A 26,618-nucleotide genomic window follows, 5' to 3' on the forward strand; every position below is an offset into this window, starting at 1 on the left:
ACAATGGAAGATGGTTGAGCAATTTCGTGGATTGGTTGAAGTTAAACATTAACACCGTTGAATGCTGAATCCGTGGTCTGGAAGTTAAGCTTTTGCGCGTGAGATTGAAAACCCTGGATTTGAATCCTGCGGGTGGAATCGTGGATGTACACTGCTGAATAGTCCCACAACAGGGCGAAACGGTCATCCAGTGTTTCCAAGTTTTCATTGGTGATCTAACATCATCAATCGATTCATGATCTCAATCAAAACAATCTTTCCTCTTTTTTTTTTTAAAAAAATCCAGATTATAATATTCTGTTGAACTTTTGTTTTACTATATTATAATCATTTTCATTGTGTTTTCTTTTACTAATCATTGATAATTGAACTTAATTTCATACATTTCATCCTATGGGAAGTAATTAACATTTCCAATATAAAACAACAATGAATTTTAATAGAACTTTGTTTATAATTCAGTTTTCTTTATTGTTTTTCTCTTTTATTTAAACAAAATATGAAGAGCAATACATTGATAATTTATGACGTACATAGTGTATACTACTGATATTGACAGATATAAGTAATATATATGATTAGTAGGGCAAAAAACGTGGATGTAGAAGGTGAAGAAGTTCAAAGAAAAGTGAATGAGAATAGTAAATGATTGATGTAGAAATGAAAGAATAGTCAAATCGGAGATAATTGATTAAGATTCTACAAATGAAATATTTACTGTATAGTTCTCAAATATGATTCAGTCTTTCTGTAATGTTGTATTGAAATATATTCGATTGTAATTTCACAGGTTGAAATCATGAGTCAATTGAAGTTAGACTAACATGGAAAACCTTAAAGCACTGGACGGCTGTTTCCTCCTATTATGAGACTCCTCAGCAATATGTATCTATTCGATTGTCCCCACTGGTATTCTCATTCATTATAATTTGATTTCAAAGTTAACTTGTTTGAATTTACGATCACTTCATAATGATAAACTTTAATTCTCTGATGAAATTTTACAAAGAACAAGTGATTTTTAAGTCAGATTATTATAAATTGTATCAAAGTCACAATGTTCAATACGAACGTCAAGACGGTTCTACAGTACGGAGCTGAAATTCGGAGAACTACTACAACGATCATCAAGAAGGTACAAGTATTTATAAATAGTTGTCTGCGCAAGATGCTCAACATCCGTTGGTCGGATACCATCAGCAACAGCTTACTGTGGAAGAGGATAAACAAGCTTTCATCTGAAGAGAAAATTAGGAAAAGACGGTGGAAGTGAATAGGACACACATTTTGGTAATCATCAAACTGCATCACGAAGCAAGCTCTTACTTGGGATGGTGAAGGGAAGCGGAAAAGTGGAAGACCAAAGAAGACACTACGTCCGGAATTAGAAGCAGATATGAGAAGGATGAATAACAACTGGAAAGAGCTGGAAAGGATTGTCCAGGACAGAGTTGGATGGAGAGTGTTGATGGGCGGCCTGTGCTCTTCCTCGAGGAGTAACAGGCATAATTTAAAAAATATTCCACAATTAAATTATATTGCACAAAGAACAAAATACCGCCAACAGATGAATTGAACAAATGAACTATTATAAGTATAGATGGATGATGGCTAGCAGTAGAATCCAGGACGTGCATTTTGTACTATTTAGGATTCGAATCCCAGAGTGAACATCAACGCTGGGATAAATATACATTCAGCTGACGAGTCTCAAAGAAAACGAAACGCGCGTCCTCGATCCTACTATTAGCCACTATCCATATTTGCTTAAGATGAAGTTTTGTTGTTGTATGACATACAAATTTTTCATAATGAGCTTTATTATCCAATTGAGTAACAAGACACTTTTCATTGAGATAATTAAGAGTTGAATATCATTCATTCTAACATTCTATTTGTGAAAATTATGTATGAAATAATTTCAGTGTTTCGTCCAACAAACTTCTCTGAACTTCTTTAAGGTAATAATCAAAATCAAAATCATCAAGGAAACACATAGCGTTGTAACAATCAAATCAAATAAATGGTTGTGGAGATTGTTGAATCAAGATTGATATCGTAAATGGATCAATGTTAGGCCATCACTGAAAACAACCGTTTTGTTCTAGCATGGGACTCCTTAAGAGTGTGCATCCCCGATCCCTCACGCGGGACTTAAACTCAGGGCCTTCGTTTTTCCAAGTTTGCAATGGTGATCTAGCTTAGATCGGCTCATGAATTAGATCATTAAAATTGTTACAATCTCAACAAATCCACATTCTAGTAATGAGCTTATTGAATCAAATTGTTTCTGAGGTTTATTATAAACCAATGAACTGAAAATTCATTGATTATGATACTGAATGCCCTGGGTTCGAATCTCACGTACAGGATTATGGATGTGCACTACTGAGGAGAACCATACTAGGAAGAAACGCCCATCCAGTGTTTCCAGATCTAACATTGATGTATTTATGATATTAATCTTAACATAATTGTATTGCTAAAATATCCCAAATTAATTTCTGTCAGAATAGCAATGCATGTGAATATAAACTAGTTGGATAGAGAATGGGTTTGATTACTTGTTAATGAACATTTTTCAAGTGATTGGTAGTTGAATATCATCCTTTCTGTTTAAGCTGTTCCAATTCACCCATATATTCAGCGCTACTGCTATTCATTTACTGGTTAGTAGTTGTTAGATTTCCATTGTTGTTCTAGTCAACATTCTCCGAGTTTATTATGTGTACAAATATACTCTAACGATAGTATTTAGAACGATAATGAAAATCAAATCACCTTGATCAAAGAATTCAACAACTTTGAAATTGTATACTTGAGCAGTAAATTTTCTCCATTAAGGAAGAATTTTCAAGAAGTTTCTATGTTGAATTTATGAGTCGACTAAAGCTCGATCACTATAGGACGACCATTTCATCCTAGTATGGAACTTCTTAGCAGTGCACATCTATGATCTCGAACCCGAATTCAAACTCAGGATCTTCGGTCTCGTGTGCGAATGCTTAACCCCTAGACCACTGAAACGGTGTTAACGTCCAACTTCAACTAATCCACGAAATTGCACGACCGTCCACTATTGTCTTCAATGTGTTACAGCTTTCCAGTGCTTCCAGGTTTTCTATGGTACTTTAGCTTTAATCAACTCATAAATTCAACTGATAAATTATCACAATCTCCACAAAACCCCTTTTCTGAAAGTATATGATAATACATATGGAAAATAGTTAGAGTCACTAAAAGAAACATAATTGTCTGACGATTATTTTAGCTCATAATCGTTTCAAAATCAGGAAAAGTTTCTGACTATAACACATTTTTTATCCCACCACTAGTTCAAATGTTTTAGATAGCGATTATTCCTTCAATGTTATGGATATACCTTACCGAAAAAGTAGAAACTAGTCTAAAATCTAGATTAAATAAAGCATCTTAGTGATTGTCACTAGTTGTCACTAGACTAATGATCTCATTGGTTCATATTTGATTGAAATGGATCTATTCAAAAAAGAATAAACAGATATGAGTTTTGTCATTACTAGGTGATCTACTAAGTAAGTTTTTGAAATAATGTCATTTGTTTATAGTGATTAGTACATTTTAACGATTGAAAATCTTTATTAAAACATATAAATACTATTGAAAATACAAAGGGAAACAATTTTATTTTGATAATGATCTCTTCTAGAGGTTATCTGGTGAAGTGAACAGTACTTGGGTTCGAGTCCCGGAGTGAATATCAACTTTAAGATGAAGGTTTATCCAACTGATCAGTCCCAAAATAGGACGAAACATACGTCTTGGATTCCACTATTAGCTTCTATTCATTGATACAGCACCAAAAATCTTCGAAACTTATCTGTAAATTCGCTTGGTTCTGTTTGTTTGTACCTTCTCATAGTTGTTTAGAACTGAAATTGATCAGTCTCTTATAAGCGTATGTGCATTCTATGTGGACTGCCTCGATAATGCTTGAATTTACAAGCTTTATAAGTAAATATGAATAGTGGTTAGCAGTGGGATCCAGGATGTGAGTGCTCATCTATGACTTTAACACAAGAAATTGTTAAGTCATGTTTACTATTATGATGTCAGCAATCGTTAATAAGAATATCATGTTTAGTTCAGCCCTTATTTTTCATCTGTAAGTGTACAATTCAGAATAAGAATAGGGATTGAGAACCTTATTGAGAAACAAGATTAACAAACAGGTTGAATATATAGGTTAACTTTCTTTAGACTGATGTAAACTGCATTTACTTATATAAGAAACACATAATCTAACCCTTTTTAAGATATTACTCTTGACTTGATATACAGGCTGAAAACTATCTTCGATTTTGATATGATGTTCATTATCAATTAACTAGCTCATTTTATAGATATAGTGATATTCATTCTTAACGATAGTTGTGTACTTTTGCAAAGCCGATTAGATAAAGTCATCCGAGTATAGATCATGTTACTAGGTCTAAAAAAAAACCCCATTTAATCTGATAAATATGACATGGATTACTGACATTAATGAGATTTTATCTCTTATACACTGAGTTAACATAAGTTGACTTGAGAGATTTATGTGTAATACATTGGTTTCAATAGTTATTGTAATGGATCTGTCAATCATGTCAGTCTGTATTTCTTTTTTGAAATCAGATGTTTTGTTGAATTCATTTGATATTGTTTACTTAAATCTTCTCATTGATGTTTAGGACTACAATTGATTAGTCTGTTATTGGTATATGTGTATACTGTATGTATTCCTTCGATATTGCCTTAATTTTAATCAAAAGGATCGTAGAAACAGAAATAAATTAAGATCATGAGTCAGTTGAAGCTAGACCACCATGGGAAACCTGGAAGCACTGGACGGCCGTTTCGTCCAATGATTCCAGGTTTCCCATGGTGGTCTAGCTTCAACTGACTCATGATCTTAATCATTGAACTTACTATAATATCCACAAAAACCCATCTGATAGAAATAAATTACTTAGAGTTAGGAGATTAAAGGAGAAGATGGAAGGGGAAGTAGATGGTTATAAAGGAAGATTACGAAAAAATATTATTAGACATGGTAGTCCATGGTAGAAGAAGAGGTTATACCAATCTCTTTTGAACATACAATTCTGGTCTTCCTAGATGTATGGCTATTGCTTCGGTAATGCTAAGAAGGAGATACTTATCAAAAATGGATATCCTTCAATGTTCATTGATAAGAACATAAAACCGAAACTGCCGAAAACACAAATAACTTTAGTCGAAAAGAAAACATTATACATGAACATTGACTTTAAGAGTGACAGAGTCATATAGATCTTAAAGAGGAGAATTTCTAATTCTTTAAAAAGAACGTTCTTCGCAGCCGATCACTGTTCACCAATGATCTTAAGAATAAATTATCGTATCCGACCAACTCAATGTGCATTGCCTTAATTCAAAAACATTCTAAACAAAGATGAATAGTGGCTAGCAGTGGAATCCAGTATGCGCATTTCATTCAGCTAGCTAGTATCCATCTTTGCATAGATTCTTTTTGTTGGTTTTATGAAATTATCAAAATATAACTTGTTTTATCTACTTCTTTTTCTTCAATACTGTTATAACTTGTGTCCTGTGTCCTAATAATGTATAATGTAATGATACCCCCAATTAGAGAACAGTAATTTATCGACCGGACTAATGACGTATCAACCTGTACGAGAAGTCTAGAGTCTTTATCGGTCCTACTTCAAGCCTAGCCCTACCTGTTAGAGTCCAAAACACCAATCTCAGTCTCTATGATATGAATCATTTATTTCGAACATACTGGGTTTATATACAAACCAAACAGACCACACCGTACTATAAAATACGAAACAACATTTATACAAGATTTGGCCAAATGTGTCTGTGAATATGGGAGATAGTAATTGGTAAACTGGGCATAACTCAAGAATAGTAAATCGTATAATAACAGTTCATAGATCAAAATAAAGCTTATAACAAGAGAAACACGGATATAAATAGTTTAGTTAATTAACAATTATACAATAAAAAAATATACGTATAATATTATTCCATAAATAGATCCCAACAGTTACCATTCATTATTCTCATCAGGATATAACAATTACTTGTCTTCAGAATATAGTCATCGGACTCTTTTATTCGAACATTTAACAAGATTAACTTTGTGTTAAAGAGTTATGGAGCTATTCAAGTGGATAGATATATTATCCCCTTCAGGTTTATTTCCCCCCCTCTCTCTCTGTATATAACTGTTTGCCTTTTTTAGAACCATTCAGTCTCTATGTACAAAACAAGATAATAAAGAGATTCATAATTCTCTTTTTTTTTAAAGAATGTCAATAAACACTTGTTACCATGTATAGTTTAATTAGTTTTCAAGATAGAAATAAAAAATAATTAGAACGAATGATAAATAACTTTGATATTGTTACTACTACTACTACTACTACTACTACTACTACTACTACTACTACTACTACTACTACTACTACTACTACTACTACTACTACTACTACTACTACTACTACTACTACTACTACTACTACTACTGCTACAAATACTACTGATGATGATGATGATATTAATAGTAGTAGTAGTAGTAGTAATAATATAGTTTCTTCATGAAATGTAATCACATTCACAAAGTTAAATCGTTTTATTTGTGTATGTGTATATGTATCTGTTTACCTTGAATAGAATGTTTTTATATTCGCGCTTTTTTTCTTTCTCCCGACAATTTAATTATAACATTGATGTTTGAAATACAGTTGCGTTTCTCTTTTTTCTTTTTTACTTATTTAAATATGTACAAATCATAATAATAATAGTTTATTTTCCATTGAAAAACTATATATTGAATTTAATAACCACATGTTTACATTGTTGTATATAGATAGATAGATATAACATTAGACAAATAACAATGAGACAACAAAGTGAGACAATGTAATCATCATTTTCAAAAGTGAACAATCATAACAAACACAATGATCATAACAACAATACCTACATAATACACATTGAACACCCACACCCATACCCACACACATTTACACACAGATAGATACACTTGAATCTAATGATTTACTTGGTCAAATTGTAACAGAATACAATAATCATGCACATGTCTCTTTGACCTATTTACATAACATGAATTCTTTGGGGAAAAATAATCTGTACATTAATGTGTTTTAATTGAACATCAAAAGAAAATAGCGGTTTACAACTGGTCGATGTTTAAATTATAGATATATTTTGTTTTTGTTTTTTTGTGTTATTGTTGTTGTTGTTGTAAAAGTAGAAACCCCATTGATTTTAAAATAAAATCATAAAATGTTATTAAGTTTATTGTGTGGGTATCCTGGCGTGTATATATATATATATATATATATATATGTGTGTGTGTGTTTGTATATATGTGCAAGACTATACGAGTGTAGGGTTACGGTACAATTGTGGTAACAGCAGTAGTCAATCTAAACTGATATTTTTTGAATGATATATTATAATAAATTGAAAAATGCAAAAATGTCGATTTATGTTAATGTGTTTAATGTTCATTTTATTTCTGATTATTTAATCTTAAGATTCATCAGTAAACTTGAAAGAAACTCCATATATATTTATTAATTGATTAAGATCATGAATCGATTGATGTTATATCACCATCAAAAACCTAGAAGTACTAGGGTGGCCATTTTGTTCTATTGTACGATTCCTCAGCAGTGCGTATGCCCAACCACCGACTGCCTCGACGTGCGATATTCACTGGTATAGGAGTGGATTGGAAGAAAGCTAGGGGTGGCCAGACCAAAACATGGCACAAGTCCATGAAGTCACTGACAAGTGGACTGAGTCATCTTGGTAGGTGTAGACTACCTGGTTGGGGACTGCGAAATGATATCAACCGATGGTTAGAGACGTTGAATGACATGGCTCAAAATCATTTGCAATGGTGTGCGCAGGTGAATCCACTCTTTGTGTTTTCCCAAATTCTAATCTTCTGAATTCTTCATGTCCCTTATTTTCTTTCCAAATTTATTTCACTGGATTATACTCCTTCAATAACATCTTCAAAGCCTAATCTTTCTGATTACTGCTTATACTCTTATTGCCTCTACCACTACGGGATTTGAATCGACCACTGCATCTCTGTGCTAATGTGGTGTGGCAACTCGGACTGATGTACGTACGTACGAAGTTCTACGTTGTCACTGACTGACTAACTGAGTGCGCATCCACAAACATATACACGGGATCCAAACCTAGGACCTTCTGACTTGCGCGTGAACATTTAACTTCTAGACCACCGAATCGGCATCCAATGGTGTTAATATCTAACCTCAACCAAACCATGAAATTGCGCTGCCATCTTCCATTGTACTGAGGTAGATACCTGTCTCTACCCGACAATGATTAGCTCCACTGGTCACGGCTTCTTACTAGAACTCCGAGAATTTTCTCACGAAGCTAGTCACTAGTGAGCACATGTTAATTACTAGTATAGGGGTTGTGGAGCTCAATCAAAAACTTAATAATCTCCACAACCCCTATACTAATAATTGAATATTAGTTCTGTTATTTAAAAATGAAGAGCTCTTTACAGAGCTTGAAAATTCTAAGATCAATCTTTAATACAATTCTAGATGTATATATATATCACTAATTTCGATAATTGTCTAAAACCAATATCTTAACCAGTATGTTTTAAACACATTTAGTTATATATTTTGTTGAGTAACGACTGACAACTTCTTTAAACTTAATGATTATCTGGTTAGTAACCAGTCAATTATTGAGAAGAAAATAACCTTGATTTAAATTTGACCATTTTAAACTATTCCTTATTATAAGCAAAGATGGATAGTGGTTAACAGTGGAATGCAGAAGGCACGTTTCCTCCTATTTGACACTGGTCAGCTGCATGTACCTGCATCTCACAGTTGATGTTCACTGTCTGGCACTCCAACCCAGCATCATTCTTTTCAAACGCTATCTCGTTATCCACTCAGCTACTGAGTGCTCACAGCTACTTGTTTGTGCAATCGGGTGAAGTTGAAATTCACTTGGTATTGTTTTACTCGAATCTTCCGATTGATGTTTAACACTGTAATGGATCAGTCTCTTATTACTGGCATATAGTGCATATAGTGAGACTGAAGGCCTTGGGTTCGAATCCTGCGAGTGGGATCGTGGATGCACAGTGCTGAGGAGTCCCATAGTAGTTGTGCAATGAAATGTCTCAAACTTTTCACAAACGCATCTGAATAGGTTATGAGACTAATAAGCAATAATGATGTGACAAAACAAAAAAACAAAGAAGAAAACAGATAACTTGTTGAAATATCTAGATGACAGGAACAGGCAGTCCAGATACTCAGACAGGTCACCTTAGATTGTATTGATAGAATCAGTATAGACTATTTTAATCTGTTAATCCAAAGTTTTAAAAGATGATTGAATATATATATATATATATATATATTCTCAACCAACTCATAAACTTACACCTTAATTAATGTCGTTTGATTGTAGTATGAAAAATTGAGTATGATTACGTAATAATAATAATAAGAAGAACAGCCTCAGATTATATGCTTGATGATGGTAACAATCATCATTTCACAAACATTTAGTATACATTCACTTGGTATTGTTTTACTTGAATCTTCTCATTGATGTTTTAGGACTGAAATTGATCAGTCTCTTATTGGCATATGTGCATACTGTGCGTATGCCTCGATATTGTCTTAATTTACAAGCATTATAAGCAAAGATGGATAGTGGCTAGCAGTGGGATCCAGGACGCGCGTTTCGTTCTGTTTGGGACTCGTCAGCTGGAAGTACCTGCATCTCAGAGTTGATGTTCACTCTGGGACTCGAACTCAGTACCATTCGGTTCAAAGGCCATTGCGTTATCCACGAGTCCCAAACAGGACGAAACGCGCGTCCTGGATTCCACTGCTAGCCACTATCCATCTTTTCTTATAATTTAGTATACAGTTTGATAATCAATGATCGAGAATTTTGAATAGATCATTTAATTCAAATTACACCTAACTAAGAACCCCCGTCTACATATTTTCATATCATTATTTGAGAGTAGCAACTAGCAGATGTTATGCAGAATGAACATTTCGCGTTTATTTGAAATAATCAATTAAATATATTTGTATCCTTATGTTAGTGTTCACATTGAAATGTGAACAGTGTAACTGCTACTTAGACAATATACCGACGTATACCATCGTCAAAATGGAGATGATCTGTATAAACATCATTCAATCGAACAATAATTATGTGTTTACTACTGTTTGTTTTTTGTAGTGTCGATTGTTATGTTAAACCCACATAGCTTAGTCTAACCTCCAGACAGGCCAATTTATTCATACTTCTTGAGTTGCATTTTGACCTTGTTAATTTGTCGCTTATCAACTTTAACTACTTTTATGTAAGTGTGTGTGTGTGTACACTTCTTATCCTATGCATAACTTGTCTGTAACTTATTTTTTGTATAAGTATAAATATCGATTCACGTTTGGCTAAAACGAGTTTGCTCACACGCTTTCTCCAGTATGTGTCATTTCGTTTCACCCTCTCTTCTTCACTTCCTTCACTTCGTCACCCTGACCGTCTGTCCAGATCAACGAGTGTACAAACTTCCATTCTCTTATTTGACTTATTGAATCTCATTATTCATCAACACGATTTAAGTCGATAATTCTATGCGAAACTAATCAGCATGTATATTTCAACAGCAATTATTTGGTAATAATCAGAAACAATCCAACTGGAATTAGATATAAGGCACCAAAAATCTTCGAAATTTATTTGTAAATTCACTTGGTGTTGTTTACTTGTATTGTTTAATTGTTGTATTACAACTGTAATTGATCAGTCTCTTGTTGGTATATGTACATCCTATATGAACTACCTCGATATTGCTTTATGTCATAAACTTTATAAACAAAGATAAATAGTGACGCGCGTTTTGTCCTATTTAGGGCTCGTCATCTGGATATATCTCCATCTCAAAATTGATGTTCATTATAGGATTCGAACCCAGTACCGTCCACTTCAAACGTCATCACATTATCCACTTAGCTACTAATTCTTGATATATATTATAAAATTCTTGTGATTGAGACTATTTACAATTTTCAGAAGGGGTTTTGTGGAGATTTTTAGAAATTTCACTGATTGAAATCATGAGTCAATTAAAGCTAGACTATCAGGGAAAACCTGGAAACACTGGACGGCCGTTTCGTCTTAGTATGGGACTCCTCAGCAGTGCGCATCCACGACCCCACACCCCGCGAGATTCACAAAAACCCTTCTGATAATCATCATCTGCTCACTAGTGACTGACTTCAAGAGATACTTCTGGAGTTCTAGTAAGAAGTCGTTACTAATGAAGTTCAACAAGGTCTGTTATGAGATATCAACTCACTAAAGACAATGGTATACGGTGGCGCAACGTCGTAGATTGGTTAAAGTTAGATATCATTAACACCGTTGGATGCCGGCCGGTTCAGTGGTCTATTTACAATTTATTTGAAAAGAAAAAAACATAAGTTACAAAAACAGATTATTGATTTAATCTCTTTTTTGTTGTTGTTGTTTTGTTTCCCTTCACTACTTCGTTTCCCCCCCGCCCATTTCTTAACATGGATACCATTTTGTTTATCATCAATTAAATTTTCTTTTATTCATCTTTTAATAATAAAAAAATTGTAAATTGTATACCTTTTAAATTACTTTCTTTGATCTAAGTCAATTAAACGTTTTTGTTAATGAGAAAAAAATATATCTTTAATGGATGAATGGTTTGATGTATGTGTATTTGTGTGTGTATGTATGTGTGAATGTGTGTGCGTGTATGTGTGTATATGTGTACGTCTGTGTGTGTATGTGTGGGTTTACATGTCCGTACAGGTACATAAAAGGGATTTTTTTTAAAACTTGACCTTTGAAATAAACTTTAGTGTATGTGTATCCATGTGAGTTAGATGTACACAAATTTTTCTTTCGTTTGTTTGTTTGTTTTTTTTCAACAAAAAAAAGAGAAAAATCTAAACATTTAATGAATGAATTAATGAGTTAATTAATTAGAAGTATTAGTAATAATACTGTAATAATAAATAATAAGGATTATTATCAGAAAGGGGGGGGTGTTTTAGAGATTATAGTAGAAAACCTGGAAGTACTAAACGGTCGTTTCATCCTAGTATCGAATGCCACAGCAGTGCGTATCCAGGTCTGTTATGAGATATTAACTCATTGAAGACAATGGTGGGTAGTGGTACAATTTCATGGATTGATTGAAGTTAAACATTAACACCATCGAATACCGGCGCATTGGTTCAGATGCTAAGCGTTCGCACATGAGACCGAAGATTCTGAGTTCGGATCCTGTGAGCGGGATAGTGGATGCGCACTGCTGAGAAGTCCCATACTAGGATAAAATAGCTATTCAGTGCTTTCAGGTTTTCCATGGTGGACTAGATTTATTTAACTCATGAATTCAACTATTAAATATATTCCGATACGTAGAAAAATGTGCATTTCTTACGTTCTGCAACTACATGTAAGTTACTTCTTCAGATTTAATACGTAACCGAAGTATATTAACACATGTATTTTTGTACTATTGAGTTCCACGAACGGGATTTGAACCCAGCACCTTCGGTTTCGCGAGTGAACGCCTAACTTTTAGATTACTGAGCCGGCATCCGACGGCGTTAATGTACAACTTCAAACAATCCACAAGATTGTGCCATCGTCCACCATTGTCTTCAGTGAGTTACTATCTTATAACAGACCTGGATGAGTAATGCTAAGGCGTCCGATACCAGAACGAACCGGACGTCTAGTACTTCTAGGTTTTCCATAGTGGTCTAGCTTCAACTATGAAATTACTAAAATCTCCATAAACCCCCCTTTCTGATAAAAATATATTTGTGAATAACATTTTATCCAATACTCAGCTTACTTTAAACTATCAACTCCAACCTTTGTATTGATAGTTATAAAGCAAAATAGTGAATAAATACGTATAAGAGAAAATTGATACCTTTGAATTCATTTATTTTTGAATATATATGTTTACATGACTTTGAAAAAAGTGGGGAATATGAATCGCCATTACTTTTCTTGTGTAATAGGTTAACTTATAAGCCATTTGTAAGGAATCACTTACAGTTTGTTAATTACAGTAGTTGATTCATCTTATTGTATGACCCAAACTTGAAACCGATTGATGAATATTAGGAAACTTGTAAAAAGAAGCTTTTTAACACCTTCCTTTGGTTAATTGCAATGATCGAATGGTTTATAATACAAATTTGGAAATACTGTGATATTTTGTTTACTGTTTTAGATCATTTTTCTTTGAATTTTCCCATCGATGTTTAGGACTGCAATTGATCCGTCTCTTATTGGCATAAGTACTCTCTGTGAGGATTGCCTTAAGTCAAACTTATTATAAGAAAAGATGGGTGGTGGTTAACAGTGGAATCCAATGTGCACATTTCGTCCTATTCAGGACTCATCAACAGTGAAAATACTACAATGTCCACAAATCCTCATGCTTACAATTAAGGCGTATTGTCTGTATTGAAATATACTACTCAATCATTTGAAAGTAATATAAACTCAGTATTATACAAAATATCAAGAAATAAAGATATACATTATTTTGTTTACATCAAATAATTCCTTTCATTAAATCTACTAACAATGTTTCACTCTAATAATTATAGATAGCTAGAGATTCAACATATACTTTTCATGAGACTTTTAAGTTCTAAACAAAGTCCAATTCAAAACCGTCACATAGTGTTTCATTAGAAGCGGTGAATGTTAAAACTTTCAATATCAAATCGTCATACTGTATAAATAAGATGTGTAATTTTATAGTGTGTATTACATACGAACCTTAATTAAACAACCATCGCAAACCAGAGTGTACTAGATATATGTTTCATTCTAATATGAGCCTCTTCACTAGTTTGCATACATGACACAATTGAAGATCTAAAGCATGACCCTCAGGTTTCTCAAATGAGCTGATACTCGAATGAATTTGATTACCATTTGTAATCATTTTGGTCATTATTAGTAATGATTTTTCACCAATAGAAATCAATCATAGTCTTTCAGGAGCTTAATTTTAACATTATTGATTCACAGCTGAATTTCATGACAGTGAATTCTCGAAGTTCTAGTGAGAAGCCGTAACCAGTGGAGCTAATCCATGTCGGGTAAAGACAGGTATCTACTTCAGTACAATGGAAGATGGTCGCGCAATTTTGTGGATTGGTTGATGTTAGACACTATCATCATTGGATACCGGCTGAATGGTCCAGTAGGTTAAGCGTTCGCGAGCGAGACCGAAAGTCCTGGGTTCGAATCCCGCAAGCGGGATCGTGTATGAACACTGCTGAGGACTCCCACAATAGGACGAAACGGCCGTCCAGTGCTTCCAGGTTTCCAACGGTGGTCTAACACCAATCGGTTCGTGATCTCAATCAAAAACTTAATAATCTCCACAACCCCTATACTAGAAATTGTGTATATCTGTTTCGAAATTCATAAGGTACACCGATTTCTTTAAGATTTCAAATGTCAACACAGACAAAAATTAAGTAGAACGCTCTGAGCCATTTCGTTTCAACTTCAAGTATAACACAAATTACACCACAATGTAAATGAACTTAATTCCCATAACAAAAACATGTTCTTTATGTATTAGTAACTCCTCTGATATGCGAGTGCCTACGGTTCAAATCTCATGAGGTGAGGTTGTAGAAGCGTACTGTTTAAGAGTTCCACAATAGAACAAAACGACTGTATAATAGTTCTAAATTTTTCATACTGGTCTTCCTTCAACTGACTGATCATCTCAACTATTGAAATTACTATAATATTCACAAAAACTCCTTCTGATATTAATCAACATATGCTCACTAATGACTGGCCTCAAGAGGTATTTCCTGAAGTTCTAGTGAGCAGCCGTGATCAGTGGAGTTGAACCGGTTCTGTTGTGAGTTAGTAGGTCATTTCAGACAATAGTGGATGGTGAAGCAATTTCGTGGATTAGTTGATGTTAGACATTAACATCGTTGGATCTCGGCCTGCTCAGTGATCTAATAGTTAAGCGCTCACGCGCTAGACTGATAGGTTCTGGGTTCAAATCTCGTGAGGTGGAATCGTGGGTGCGCACTCCTAAGGAGTCCCATAGTTGAACAAAACATCCATCCAGTGCTTTGAGGCTTTCAATGGTGGTCGATCTTCAATTAACTCATCATCTCAACTATCAATATATATATATATATATATATCTAATTTGATTTATTGTTTATTTTTGGTAATCTTTCTTTTGTTTAAATCTTATAGATTATTTGCCAATATCAAATAAACATCCTTTATTATCTGAAACGTATTCCAATAAACAACTCATTCATATCCATAATTCAATATCCATAGAAATACCATTTTCATTACGACAATATACAACACTTTATTATATTATCATAATCATTATTATTATTATAACATGGTTAGATAATGTAAAAGCTAAACCATCATATTATAAATCATTTATATATACAACGGAACAGAATACTAATAATAATAAGAATAAGAATAATAATCATAATAATGATAGTTGGAATATGATTGAACCATGGGAACCACTTAAGAAACCAATCGAACATCAATTGGATCGATTCATTAATGATCATAAACATAATGAATGGAATAATATAAGATTACAATATCAATCCCATCAATTATATCTTTTAAATAATAATGGAGCTAAATGTAATGATGGTTCATCAGCGGGGTATGTTTGTTTATTTTTTTGAGATTTTACTTTTTATCTTATATCAGAAGGGGTTTTGTCAATATTATAGTAATTTCAATAGTCGAAATCATGAGTCAGTTGAAGCTAGACTACCATAGAAAGCTTCAGAGCACTGGACGAACATTTTTTCCAACTGTTGGACTCTTCAGGAGTGCGTACCCATGATTCGACCTCATGAGATTTGAACCCAGAACCTATCAGTCTAGCGCGTGAGCGCTTAACTATTAGATCACTGAGCAGGCCGAGATCCAACGATGTTAATGTCTAACATCAACTAATCCACGAAATTGCTTCACCATCCACTATTGTCTGAAATGACCTACTAACTCACAACAGAACCGGTTCAACTCCACTGATCACGGCTGCTCACTAGAACTTCAGGAAATACCTCTTGAGGCCAGTCATTAGTGAGCATATGTTGATTAATATCAGAAGGAGTTTTTGTGAATATTATAGTAATTTCAATAGTTGAGATGATCAGTCAATTGAAGATAGACCACCATAGAAATCCTGAAAGCACTGGACGGCTATTTCGTCCTATTATGGGACTCTTTAGCTTTGCGTATCCACGATCCCACCTTGAGAGACTTGAACCTAGGATCAATAAGTCTCGCGCTCAAGCGCTTAACTATTAGATCACTGAACCGACCGAAATCCAACGGTGTTAATGTCTAACTTCAACTAATGCACGAAATTGAGTGACACATCTTATGTTTAAATGTTTAGAATTATCCGATTGGGGTTATTTCAATATTTTCAATGTTTCTTATGTAAGTTTCGTTCAATAACTTAAATAGTTTTCTTGTTTATTAAGTTGATTAATAATATTTATCAAGGTGTAATTTACAGTAACGATCTTGTCATTTTAAACCTTGACATTTATTATCTATGTATTATTCATCCATCAGTGTAACTACTTGTGTATGTGGAGTATTTTCTTCTTCATGGGCGGAGTATAGTATCAGCTCCCATGTAGCTGGTGTTTGTTGTCCAACCTGAATCCCATGTGTTTCACCGATTTCAAGCACCTCTATGTTGTATCTTTTCATTTCTGCACCGGTTCGGATAACTCTTCCGGTCTCCCACATTGCACGAGAACTCTATGTACCTAAATAAATGGTTGCTCTGGTTGTCAGAAGGGGCATCGGCCTCGTGACTCGAGAAGGAACTCGGCTTTCACCATGAGGAGTCATAATTCTTCTAAATGAAGACCTTCTAACTCTCAGGGAAGAGTTTAAATGGTTCGAATTATTTTTTTCTGGTTGGCTTTTTTTAGCGAGTTAGTTTTTTACAGGTTGTGGTCGGTAACCCCATGCCCAACCCTTCTCCTTTATCCGAGCTTGGGACCGACAGTAACCCCAGAAGGGCTGTAGGCGGATTTAGTAAGTAAGTAAGTATTAATCAACCGGTATGTTGAGTTGTATTGCACTGACGTGTTTATATCAGACACTTATTGATATTTCCAGAGTCTGAAAATGAAATATTCGGCGGAAATTACCGACTAATATCCAGTACTTAACCACTAAATGTTACGAACAACATCATCCATCATCAATTACTTTGAATAAATAAGAAGTGGAATTCTGAAATGATATTATGCTTTAAATTAATATAGTTATTCAGTGTTTGAGTTTCTAGCTTTTAACTGTGTATTAAGTTCATAAGATAAGAGTGATAATATACATGGAATTTACTGAAGAATTTAGAAATTTAGTTTCAACTAAACTAGTCATTTAGTTACCAAAAATGTAATATGTAACTGTTAGGCCAGCTTTCACGAAACACGAACTAGCCTCCAGAGGTCTTAAAGGAGCCGAAGAGTTTCCATCTAGTCAGATCCTGAGAGAACTTTCTGGAATATCAACGTGGTATACTACTATGATCAATGATTAGTTCATACGCCATTTATTCCTTCAGGATACTGGAGCCCATGTACACCATTGGTTTGGAATGAGGGTTTTCCAACTCTCCTAGGTGGATTCTCCATGTCCACTAACCCGGTTGAAGCGCCGAGCATTCGCTTTTTGTCCTCTCAATTTTGTAAACAACACCCCCACCACGAGAAGGTAGTGAGTAAGACTTCACTGGCAGAGGCTATATACACGTGGCTATGTGTGGGTATTTCGAGATGGAGCGTGGACTCTTCCCACTCTCGGCCGTACCAGGGCATTTGGGGGCCAAAGCTATCAGATTACTCACAATGTTGATCAGATATGAATTATAAAGAAACATATATTTCACAGGGTTAAATAAATCTTATAAAATGAAAAAAATTTGTTAGTTTTCATTGAGAACTTACGTAATCTGAATTGCAAGGAAGCTGTAAGGCCTAATTGCAGAATTACTTAACAATGAGCATCAATAATTTCATACATAATTAGACTCAATGCCTTTATATGTCATAGTAAATATGATATCTTTACAACATGGGAAACAGAATGTAAACGATTTAAATTTTCTTTTCCAATGAATTCACTGTTGAATACTTTCTAGTTTTATGTCTATGATGAAAGCTAATGTCATAATGTAGAATTATCAAAAATTCATCATCATAAAAAATAGATTGAATCAGTAAGGTTCTTGTTGACTTCAATGAAAACGATTATTTTGTGTTATCAAAAAAGAATATTCTTTGTTGATTCATTATGAAGTTAGATATTTACACCGTTGGATCTCGGCCGGTTCAGTGATCTAAAGGTTAAGTGTTCGCGTGTGAGACAGATAGATCCTGGGTTGGAATCTCACGACGCGGAATCGTGGGTGCGCACTGCTGACATTAACACCGTTGGATGCCGGCCCAGTGGTCTAGTTGGTTAAGCGCCTGGAGCGAGACTGATAGATCCTGGGTTCGAGTCCCGCGGGATGCGGGGTCGTGGATGCGCACTGATGAGGAGTACCATACTAGGATGAGACGGCCGTCCAGTGCTTCCAGGTTTTCCATGGTGGTATAGCTTCAACTGACCCATATTTCAACAAGTGAAATGTAAATGATTGTTATCGAAGATGACACAGTCAATCCTCGTATAAAATTATCGATTTAAATAGCATTATTGAATAATGCAATTAAATAAGTCAAGTACGAGAATGAAGTTTTGGATATGTATATTTTGTACACTCATTGATTTAGACAAACAATTGGGGAGCTGGAGCGAGGGAAGTGAATAGGAGAGAAAGGAGTGAAACGAAATGATATTCAGTGAAGAAGGCGTATGGGTCAACTCGATTTAATCAAGCGTTAATCAATGTTTGTAGTCATACAAAAATAAGTTATAGACATGTTAAGAATGGGATAAGAAGTGTACCCACACACACACTTAGATTAAACCAGCCAAAGTAACTCAAGAAGGGTGAATAAATTGGCCTGTCTGGAGGTAAGAATAAACTGTATGGGTTTAACATAGCAACCGACAGTATAATACAATTTAGACTATGTGATAATATTACTAAACAACTGTTTGGTAAATAAACAATTAGTTCAGTAAACAACAGTTATCTAAATTTCTTCACATATTGCGCTCCTCATCTAAAAAATTACAAAATATACAACATAGACTGTATAACTGTTACTTACTTACTTACTCCTGTTACTCCTAATGGAGCATAGGCCGCCAACCAGCATTCTCCAACCCACTCTGTCCTGGGCCTTCTTTTCTAGTTCCATCCAATTCTTGTTCATTTTTCCCTTGTTTATCTCCGTTTCCCGGCGTAACGTGTTCTTTGGTCTTTCTCTTTGCTTTTGGCCTTGAGGATTCCATGTGAGGGCTTGTCTTGTGACGCAGTTGGGTGCTTTCCTCAATGTGTGTCCTATCCACTTCCAGCGCTTCTTCCTAATTTCTTCCTCCACTGGGATCTGGTTTGTTCTCTCCCACAGTTGGTTGTTGCTAATAGTGTCCAAGTACTTACTTACTTACGCCTGTTACTCTACGTCCAGGAGCATAGACCACCCACCATCATTCTTCATCCAACCCTGTCCTGGACAGTCCTTTCCATTTCTTTCCAGTTGCTATTCATCCTTTTCATGTTTGCTTCTAATTCCCAAATTATTGTGTTCTTTAGCCGTTTCGTCCAATTATGGGACTCCTCAGCGGTGCGCATCCACGGTCCCGCCTCACGAGATTCCAACCCACGACCTATCAGTCTCGCGCGCGACCGCTTAAACTCTAGGCCACTGATCAGGCCGAGATCCAACGGTGCTAATGTCTAACTTCAACAAATCTACGAAATTAAGCAACACGTCCACCATTGTCTTCAATAAGTTACTATCTCACAACAGATTCGGTTGAACTCCACTAGTCATTGCTTTTCACTAGAACTCCAGGAAATACCTCTTGAAACCAATGAGTCCTGGGTTGGAATCTGTTGAGAGGCGAGATTGTGGATGTACATTGCTAAAGAGTTCCACACTAGGACAAAACGACAGCCCATTGCTTACAGGTTTTCCATGGTGATATATCGTCAATTGATTCATGATTTCAGTTAGATCATCTTTGAAAATCTTATTTATTTCATTGAAATGAATATCAATTCTTCTATTTTTTTAAAATATTTTAGTTATTATTATCGTCCAGCAAAATATACAACAGTAAGTAGATGGTTAATATTCCTTGAAGGTAAGTAAAACTATTTTAGTTTTTTTAATATTGTTATAATTCTCTCTTATGGTTATAACCCAACTATTCCTATTGCTTAGTATTCTCAAACACCGATTCACTCGATAAGTCCCCCAAATCAGAACACGGTTCAACAGGAAAAGAGATTATATTCTAAATAACAAGTTTAGATAGAAGTAAGAAGAAAGCAAGTGCAATAGGGAAAACGTTAGTATATTTATAGTTTTTCATATGAGATTTCTAGTGTTCACTAAATATTGACTAACGCTGATTGGCTAATTCTTATCCAATCAGAGTGTGCCAACGCAAGCGTGGATTGAGCATGATTTAATCCAATCTATATCCTGCTAAAAAATATAATAATATCTAATTTAATTATGTTTCTAGGTGGTTGGTATTGTTTTGATGAAGAAACATGTATTTTACGTGAATCTAATGCATTTTCATTATTCTCATCAAAATTTTGGCCAAAAACTCGTTCATGTAAGTTTTGAAGTTTGTAATTATAGGAAGTAGATTAATGTTTTGATGAATTCACTTTCAGCTTGCTTATAACTTAAAACATATGACAAGTATATGTATATATTACTATCAGTAATGTATTTTCTAATATTGAATTCAATATTGTTCATATAGATCAATGAAAAAACATGATAGTGAACAAGAACACAAATGAGGACAACCAAATATAGTTGATTGAGATCATGAATTGATTGATGTTATACTACCGTTGGAAACCTGGAAGCATTGGAAAGCCGTTTCATCCCATTGTGGGACTCTGCAGCAGTGCGCATCCACGATCCCAAACACGGGATTCAAACCCAGGACCTTCGTTCTTGCGCGAACGCTTAACCTACTGGACCACTCAGACGGCATCCAATGGTGATAGTGTCTAAAATCAACCAATCCATGAAATCGTGCCACCATCTTCCATTGTACTGAAGTAGATACCTCTCTCTACCCGGTATGGATTAGCTCTACTGGTCACGGCTTCTCACTAGAACTCTGAGAATTTTCTCACGAAGCTAAACACTAGTGAACACATGTTAATTACTAGTATAGGGCTTGTAGAGATTATTAAGTTTTTGATTGAGATCATGAACTGATTGATGTTAGACCATCTTTGGACAGAACATCTTAGTAAAATCTAAGAATCATATAGGAAAAAAAAAACTTCATTTGTAAAATGTCAATCAAATGTCTCAGATTTCATTGATCTTTCAATTCTACATCAATTATTCTTTGTTCTCGTTGTGCTTTTTTTTTGTCTTTTTCGATCTTTTTAACTCTTTACCGCGTCAGGTATTTCACTTTCGATTGATGATATTTACTACTTATATCGATTGACATTAGTAGTACACACTACAACAGTTGTGGTGTGTGCTACTTATATTGACATAAATAGTAGATGATGTTAGTCGTAAATAGAAGGTCTAGCAGCAGAGAGACAAGAGGATCGAACAGTAAAGAATGGAAACAGAATGCAATTAGTATGAAAATACAAGAACAATGAAGTCTGAGTCATTTTGAGACAATCGATGGACATTTTGTAAATTAAGCATTTACTTTATGATTGTTAGATTTTATTAACAAACCCTGTAATTGTATGTTAAATACATTCGATTGTTCTCACCCGTGTTCTCTTCACTACACAGTAACTGTGAGAAGTATATACAGATGGAAGTTTTGAAAATGAGGAATTAATGTTATGATTATATGTTATATTCATCTAAAAAGTTTATTAACTAAGTAAATCTCGGAAGAGAAGCAAAGAATAAAGAAGTCTTCAAAAAAAGTATTACGAAATAGGTTATTAGAACAACGCAAAATCGATAATTATGTCATCTTGGATGTGGAGATTTAACTCTAACCAGTGAGACTATAATTTATGAACGAATCAATCAGATTTAAGATGACAGGTCTTGAATTCGGGCGCGAAATTCATTTATTTATATGTCTAAATAACGTTTTGGCATTTTAGCTGATATCAGTTTGTAATGAAGAGCATAAATCTAAATCCTAACCCTTACCATCTGTTGAGTCGGCTTTTCGAGAACTGCAACGGAGCCTCCAGAGTCCCTGGAAGAGCCTAAGAGTCCTAGTCAATCAGAGCATGATGGAGCTTTCTAAAATGTCAACGTGGCGTGCTACTGTTGGTCAGTAGCATAATCTTTTAGCGGATTGGCTAAAATATGATGTTGATTTAACAAAATGTTAACATCTATAAATACCCATGTTTTCTGTACAAAAATGAACCTTGGAGTAAAGTATTTCTCGCATACTTTGTGTCTTCTCTCTTGTGTTCAGGTCGTTGTATCGTTCTAGATTGGGGGTTACAGAATAGCTTAGGAAACAAATATAGCGTTCAATTCGCAAGACTTATCACCATCAACTGTAAATCATAATCCTTATTCTTCATACTGCTTTATAATCTTCATTTAGCCGTTGTATGTAGGTGAACATCCCCAAGATCTTTTCAGGGTCACTCAAATGTCGTCCATAAATTATAGTCTCAACTTTAATCCTTCGAATATCTAGATCACGACATATACAAGTAACTTGGCAGATACTGGTATATTTTTGTTAAAATATTCGAAAAATAATTAGGATGATGGATCTGTATTCTTTTTATCTCACTCAATCTATTGGTTATATTCTTTTACGTATTACATTATGACTGTAATTCAACGGTACTTAGTTTATATTACTTAATAATACTAGTTAATGAATGATTCCAAATCAAGGGCATATTCATAGCTTCATCAGGACATCTCACTAATGACCTTCAACAATCCATCACAGTTTTTGTCAATATATTATAGGACAATAATCTTGTTTGCAATGAATAATTTTCAAAGATTTCTCAACTGATGACATAGTCTATGTACAACTTAAACTTATCTTCTTTTTGACTGATATTATGAACTGATTAATGTTAGATTACCATTGAAAACCTGGAAGCATTGGACGGACGTTTCGTTCTAGAATGGGACTCCTCAGTAGTGCACATCCACAATCCCACTCGTGGGATTCGAACCCAGGACTTTTGGACTCGCGTGCTCACACTTAACCTCTAGACCACTAAGCTGACCGGCGTCCAACGGTGTTAATGTCTCACCTCAACTAATCCACGAAATCTTCAAGTGCTTTCAACTTTTCAACAGTGGTCTAACATCAATCAGTTCATAATCTCAATCAAAAACATATTAGTAATAATTTCCACGACCCCATACTGATCAACTTATCATCGTTAAAACTACTTAAATGTATGTATATAAATTGGATGCAACTATTATTATCATTATTATGATTAGAATCATCTAAATGTCTGTTTTTTTTTCTGTCGGATAATTTACATTTCAGTTGGTGGAATACTTTCATCTGATTCAAATGCAAATCCAATTTATCATGATTTTCATAGTGTGTAAGTTGAAATCAATTTAATGATTCATCTCCTTTATTCACATCGTTTTAATTTTGAATATACTTACTTACTTACTTTCATGATTTCCCGCCAAGAGACGCTTAGTTGACCGACAGCCTACATTTCCCACTTAGGAATCCTTGACTGTCATTGGTTGATGGATTTTTTTTAGTACGCTATTTTGTGTTTCTCTCAAGGGTGATTCATATTATTGTATAAATAAGCTTGATTTATATGCTTAGTGACCTCGTATTTTCTGAGTGCTTGTAGAATACGTTCTCTACGCCTCATCAAGATTTCGTGATCTAGTTAGCAGGACCGGGGACAACGGATTAGAATAGCCTATCGTGTCACTGTATCTTTGACTTTCGTTCCGTTTACCGAGTAAGGTGAACTCGTAATAGCATTCAAGCATACTTATGCCTGTTACTCCCGATGGAGCATAGGACGCTGATCATCATTCTCCAATTTCTAATATAAAAAATGTGAATAATACTTTTATTTTTCTTTCATTTTTTATTGTTGTCTAGTTTCATTCCATATTGTTCAAGTGATTTATGGACTGGGAAAATGGCTAATCGTAGTGGAGGTAGGAGATTCGGTTTGTATATTCTCTTATTTGTGTCTAAAAAACAATAATTTTGTTGCTGATAAGGATCTAGGGATTCGAACAATTGCTATGATATTACAAATTATCTACATTGTTTGTAATAGCATTCAAAAACTAACAGTACACTAATAAAGAGACTAGTACGAAGAAGTAACTGACATTCATTGTGATCTTTCATGATCTTCAGTGGTATCTGGACTTATGTCAGTCTGTAATAAAAACCATTAACAATGATTAGATGGGTTATTACAAAACCTACTTACTGTATTACATAACTGAACATTACTTTTGTTATTTCCAGTCTTAAGATGTTTAAAAATCTCTTGAAGCTCATCATTGGGCTCAAAGTTTATGGGGTTTTCTTCAATGATTCTTATGTTCAAAGGTTATACTGTAGTGAACAGAACACGGGTGGCGACAACCGAAGTTACTTGGTAAAATAGAAAAACCAAATAGTAAATCGTTAACTTGCAACATATCAATCCATCATATCAAACCGGACTGTTGCCGTTGCAAACATCAATCCATTGTCTCACATTTCATTGTTTATGCGTTTTCTTACAAATTGCATTGTGTTCCAGCTCTTCCTTTCTTGATCTTCTCCCATCTCCTGCTGCCAGACATTACGTTCTTTAACTTGCGTTATATACTACTTATATCAACATAAGTAGCACGCACCACACCTTTAAAGCATTCGTTAATTATAAAGCTTGTGACTTCAGGCAATATAGAGGCATTCCGCACAAGATGCAAATATGCCACCAAGAGACTGATCAATTGCAGTCCTAAATAACAATGGGAAGATTGAAATAAACAACGCCGATTGAATAAAAGTTAATTATCTTTCTCTTCTTTTGTATGCTAATCACCCAAATGTATTATTTAAACCAAACTGAAAGTATATAATCAAATGTGATATAACTGAATGTTTACTAAAATGAAAATGAAATAGTTGTAATTTACTACAATGTTTACTTAAAACAGATGAGCCTACCACAACTCTCTTAATAACTCTTCCATACTAAACATATGAGATCATGAACCGATTGATGTTAGACCACCATTGGAAACCTAGAAGCACTGGACAGCTGTTTCGTCCTATTGTGAGACTCCTCAACAGTGTGCATCTACGATCCCGCTCACGGGATTGGTTGCTGGCGCAAAGGTCCAGTAAGTTAAACGTTCGCGCGCGAGACTGATAGGTTGTGGGTTTGGGTCTCGCGAGGTGATATCGTGGACGCGCACTGCTGAGGAGTCCCATACTAGAATGAAACGTTCGTCCAGTGCCTAAAGGTTCTCCAGGGTGGTCTAGCTTAGATTGACTCATGAATTTAACTGTTAAATTTCACTAATTCTTGTCTACTTCATTTAACACTAATTATGTGTTTATTTGATAAGTTTGTCATGTTCTCCTTATATTCTTATATCGTACTGAACAGATTTCTATTTTCATGGATCACGTATACTGGCAGCTGTTATTGATAATATACCATGGCAAAATGCAGCCTATACAGAGAAAGTTATATTTGCTGGTTCTAGGTAAGAAATTAATTGATTTATTTTAGCTGTTTATTATAAATTATATTTTACATTTATGATCGAGATATATTTGTATGAAATCAAAATGAGGGTTTGTGGAATTTGTAGTAAGTTAATCGTTGAATTCATGAATCGATTTAAGCTAGACCACCATGGAAAATCTGGAAGTACTAGATGGCCGTTTCACCTTAGTATGAGACTTCTCAGCAGTGCGCATCAACGATCCTACACGCGGGGCTCCAACCTGGGATTTTTGGTTTCGTGAGCAAACGCTTAACCTCTGGACCCCTGAGCTTGAATCCAAAGGTGTTAATGCCAAATTTCAACCAATCCACGATATTGCGCCACCGTCCGCCATTGTTTCCAGTGGATAACTGACTAACTAGGATGAAACGACCGTCCAGTGCTTCTAGGTTTTACAGGGTAGTCTAGCTTAAATAGACTCATGAATTCAACCATTAAATAATTCTGGAAAAAGAATTTTTTAACTTTGGAAACACAACACAAAATCATCATTAAAAATGACAAATTTTCAGTAGGAAAATGGTTTCAAAGCATGTC

General features: G+C 34.7%; 1 protein-coding gene across 2 annotated transcripts in view; it reads left to right on the plus strand.

The window, feature by feature from the left end:
* MS3_00002605 (uncharacterized protein) overlaps nt 1–26,618 on the plus strand; it is a gene marked incomplete at its 3' end in the record, with an annotated part of 51,865 nt that overhangs the window by 13,033 nt on the left and 12,214 nt on the right. Inside the window, exons 1-6 of one of the 2 annotated variants that reach the window (XM_051210206.1) lie at nt 15,408–15,853; nt 20,426–20,484; nt 20,872–20,967; nt 23,848–23,908; nt 24,439–24,497; nt 25,958–26,057. In XM_051210206.1, the coding sequence (XP_051070175.1) occupies nt 15,684–15,853; nt 20,426–20,484; nt 20,872–20,967; nt 23,848–23,908; nt 24,439–24,497; nt 25,958–26,057 (545 nt within the window). In that variant the 5' untranslated portion in view covers nt 15,408–15,683. Of the gene's footprint in view, nt 1–15,405; nt 15,854–20,425; nt 20,485–20,871; nt 20,968–21,786; nt 21,932–23,847; nt 23,909–24,438; nt 24,498–25,957; nt 26,058–26,618 lie in introns of those variants that run through there. The other variant, XM_051210205.1, reaches the window with a different exon arrangement.

The sequence above is a fragment of the Schistosoma haematobium genome, chromosome ZW (assembly GCF_000699445.3).
Source record: "Schistosoma haematobium chromosome ZW, whole genome shotgun sequence".
Lineage (NCBI taxonomy): Eukaryota > Metazoa > Platyhelminthes > Trematoda > Strigeidida > Schistosomatidae > Schistosoma > Schistosoma haematobium.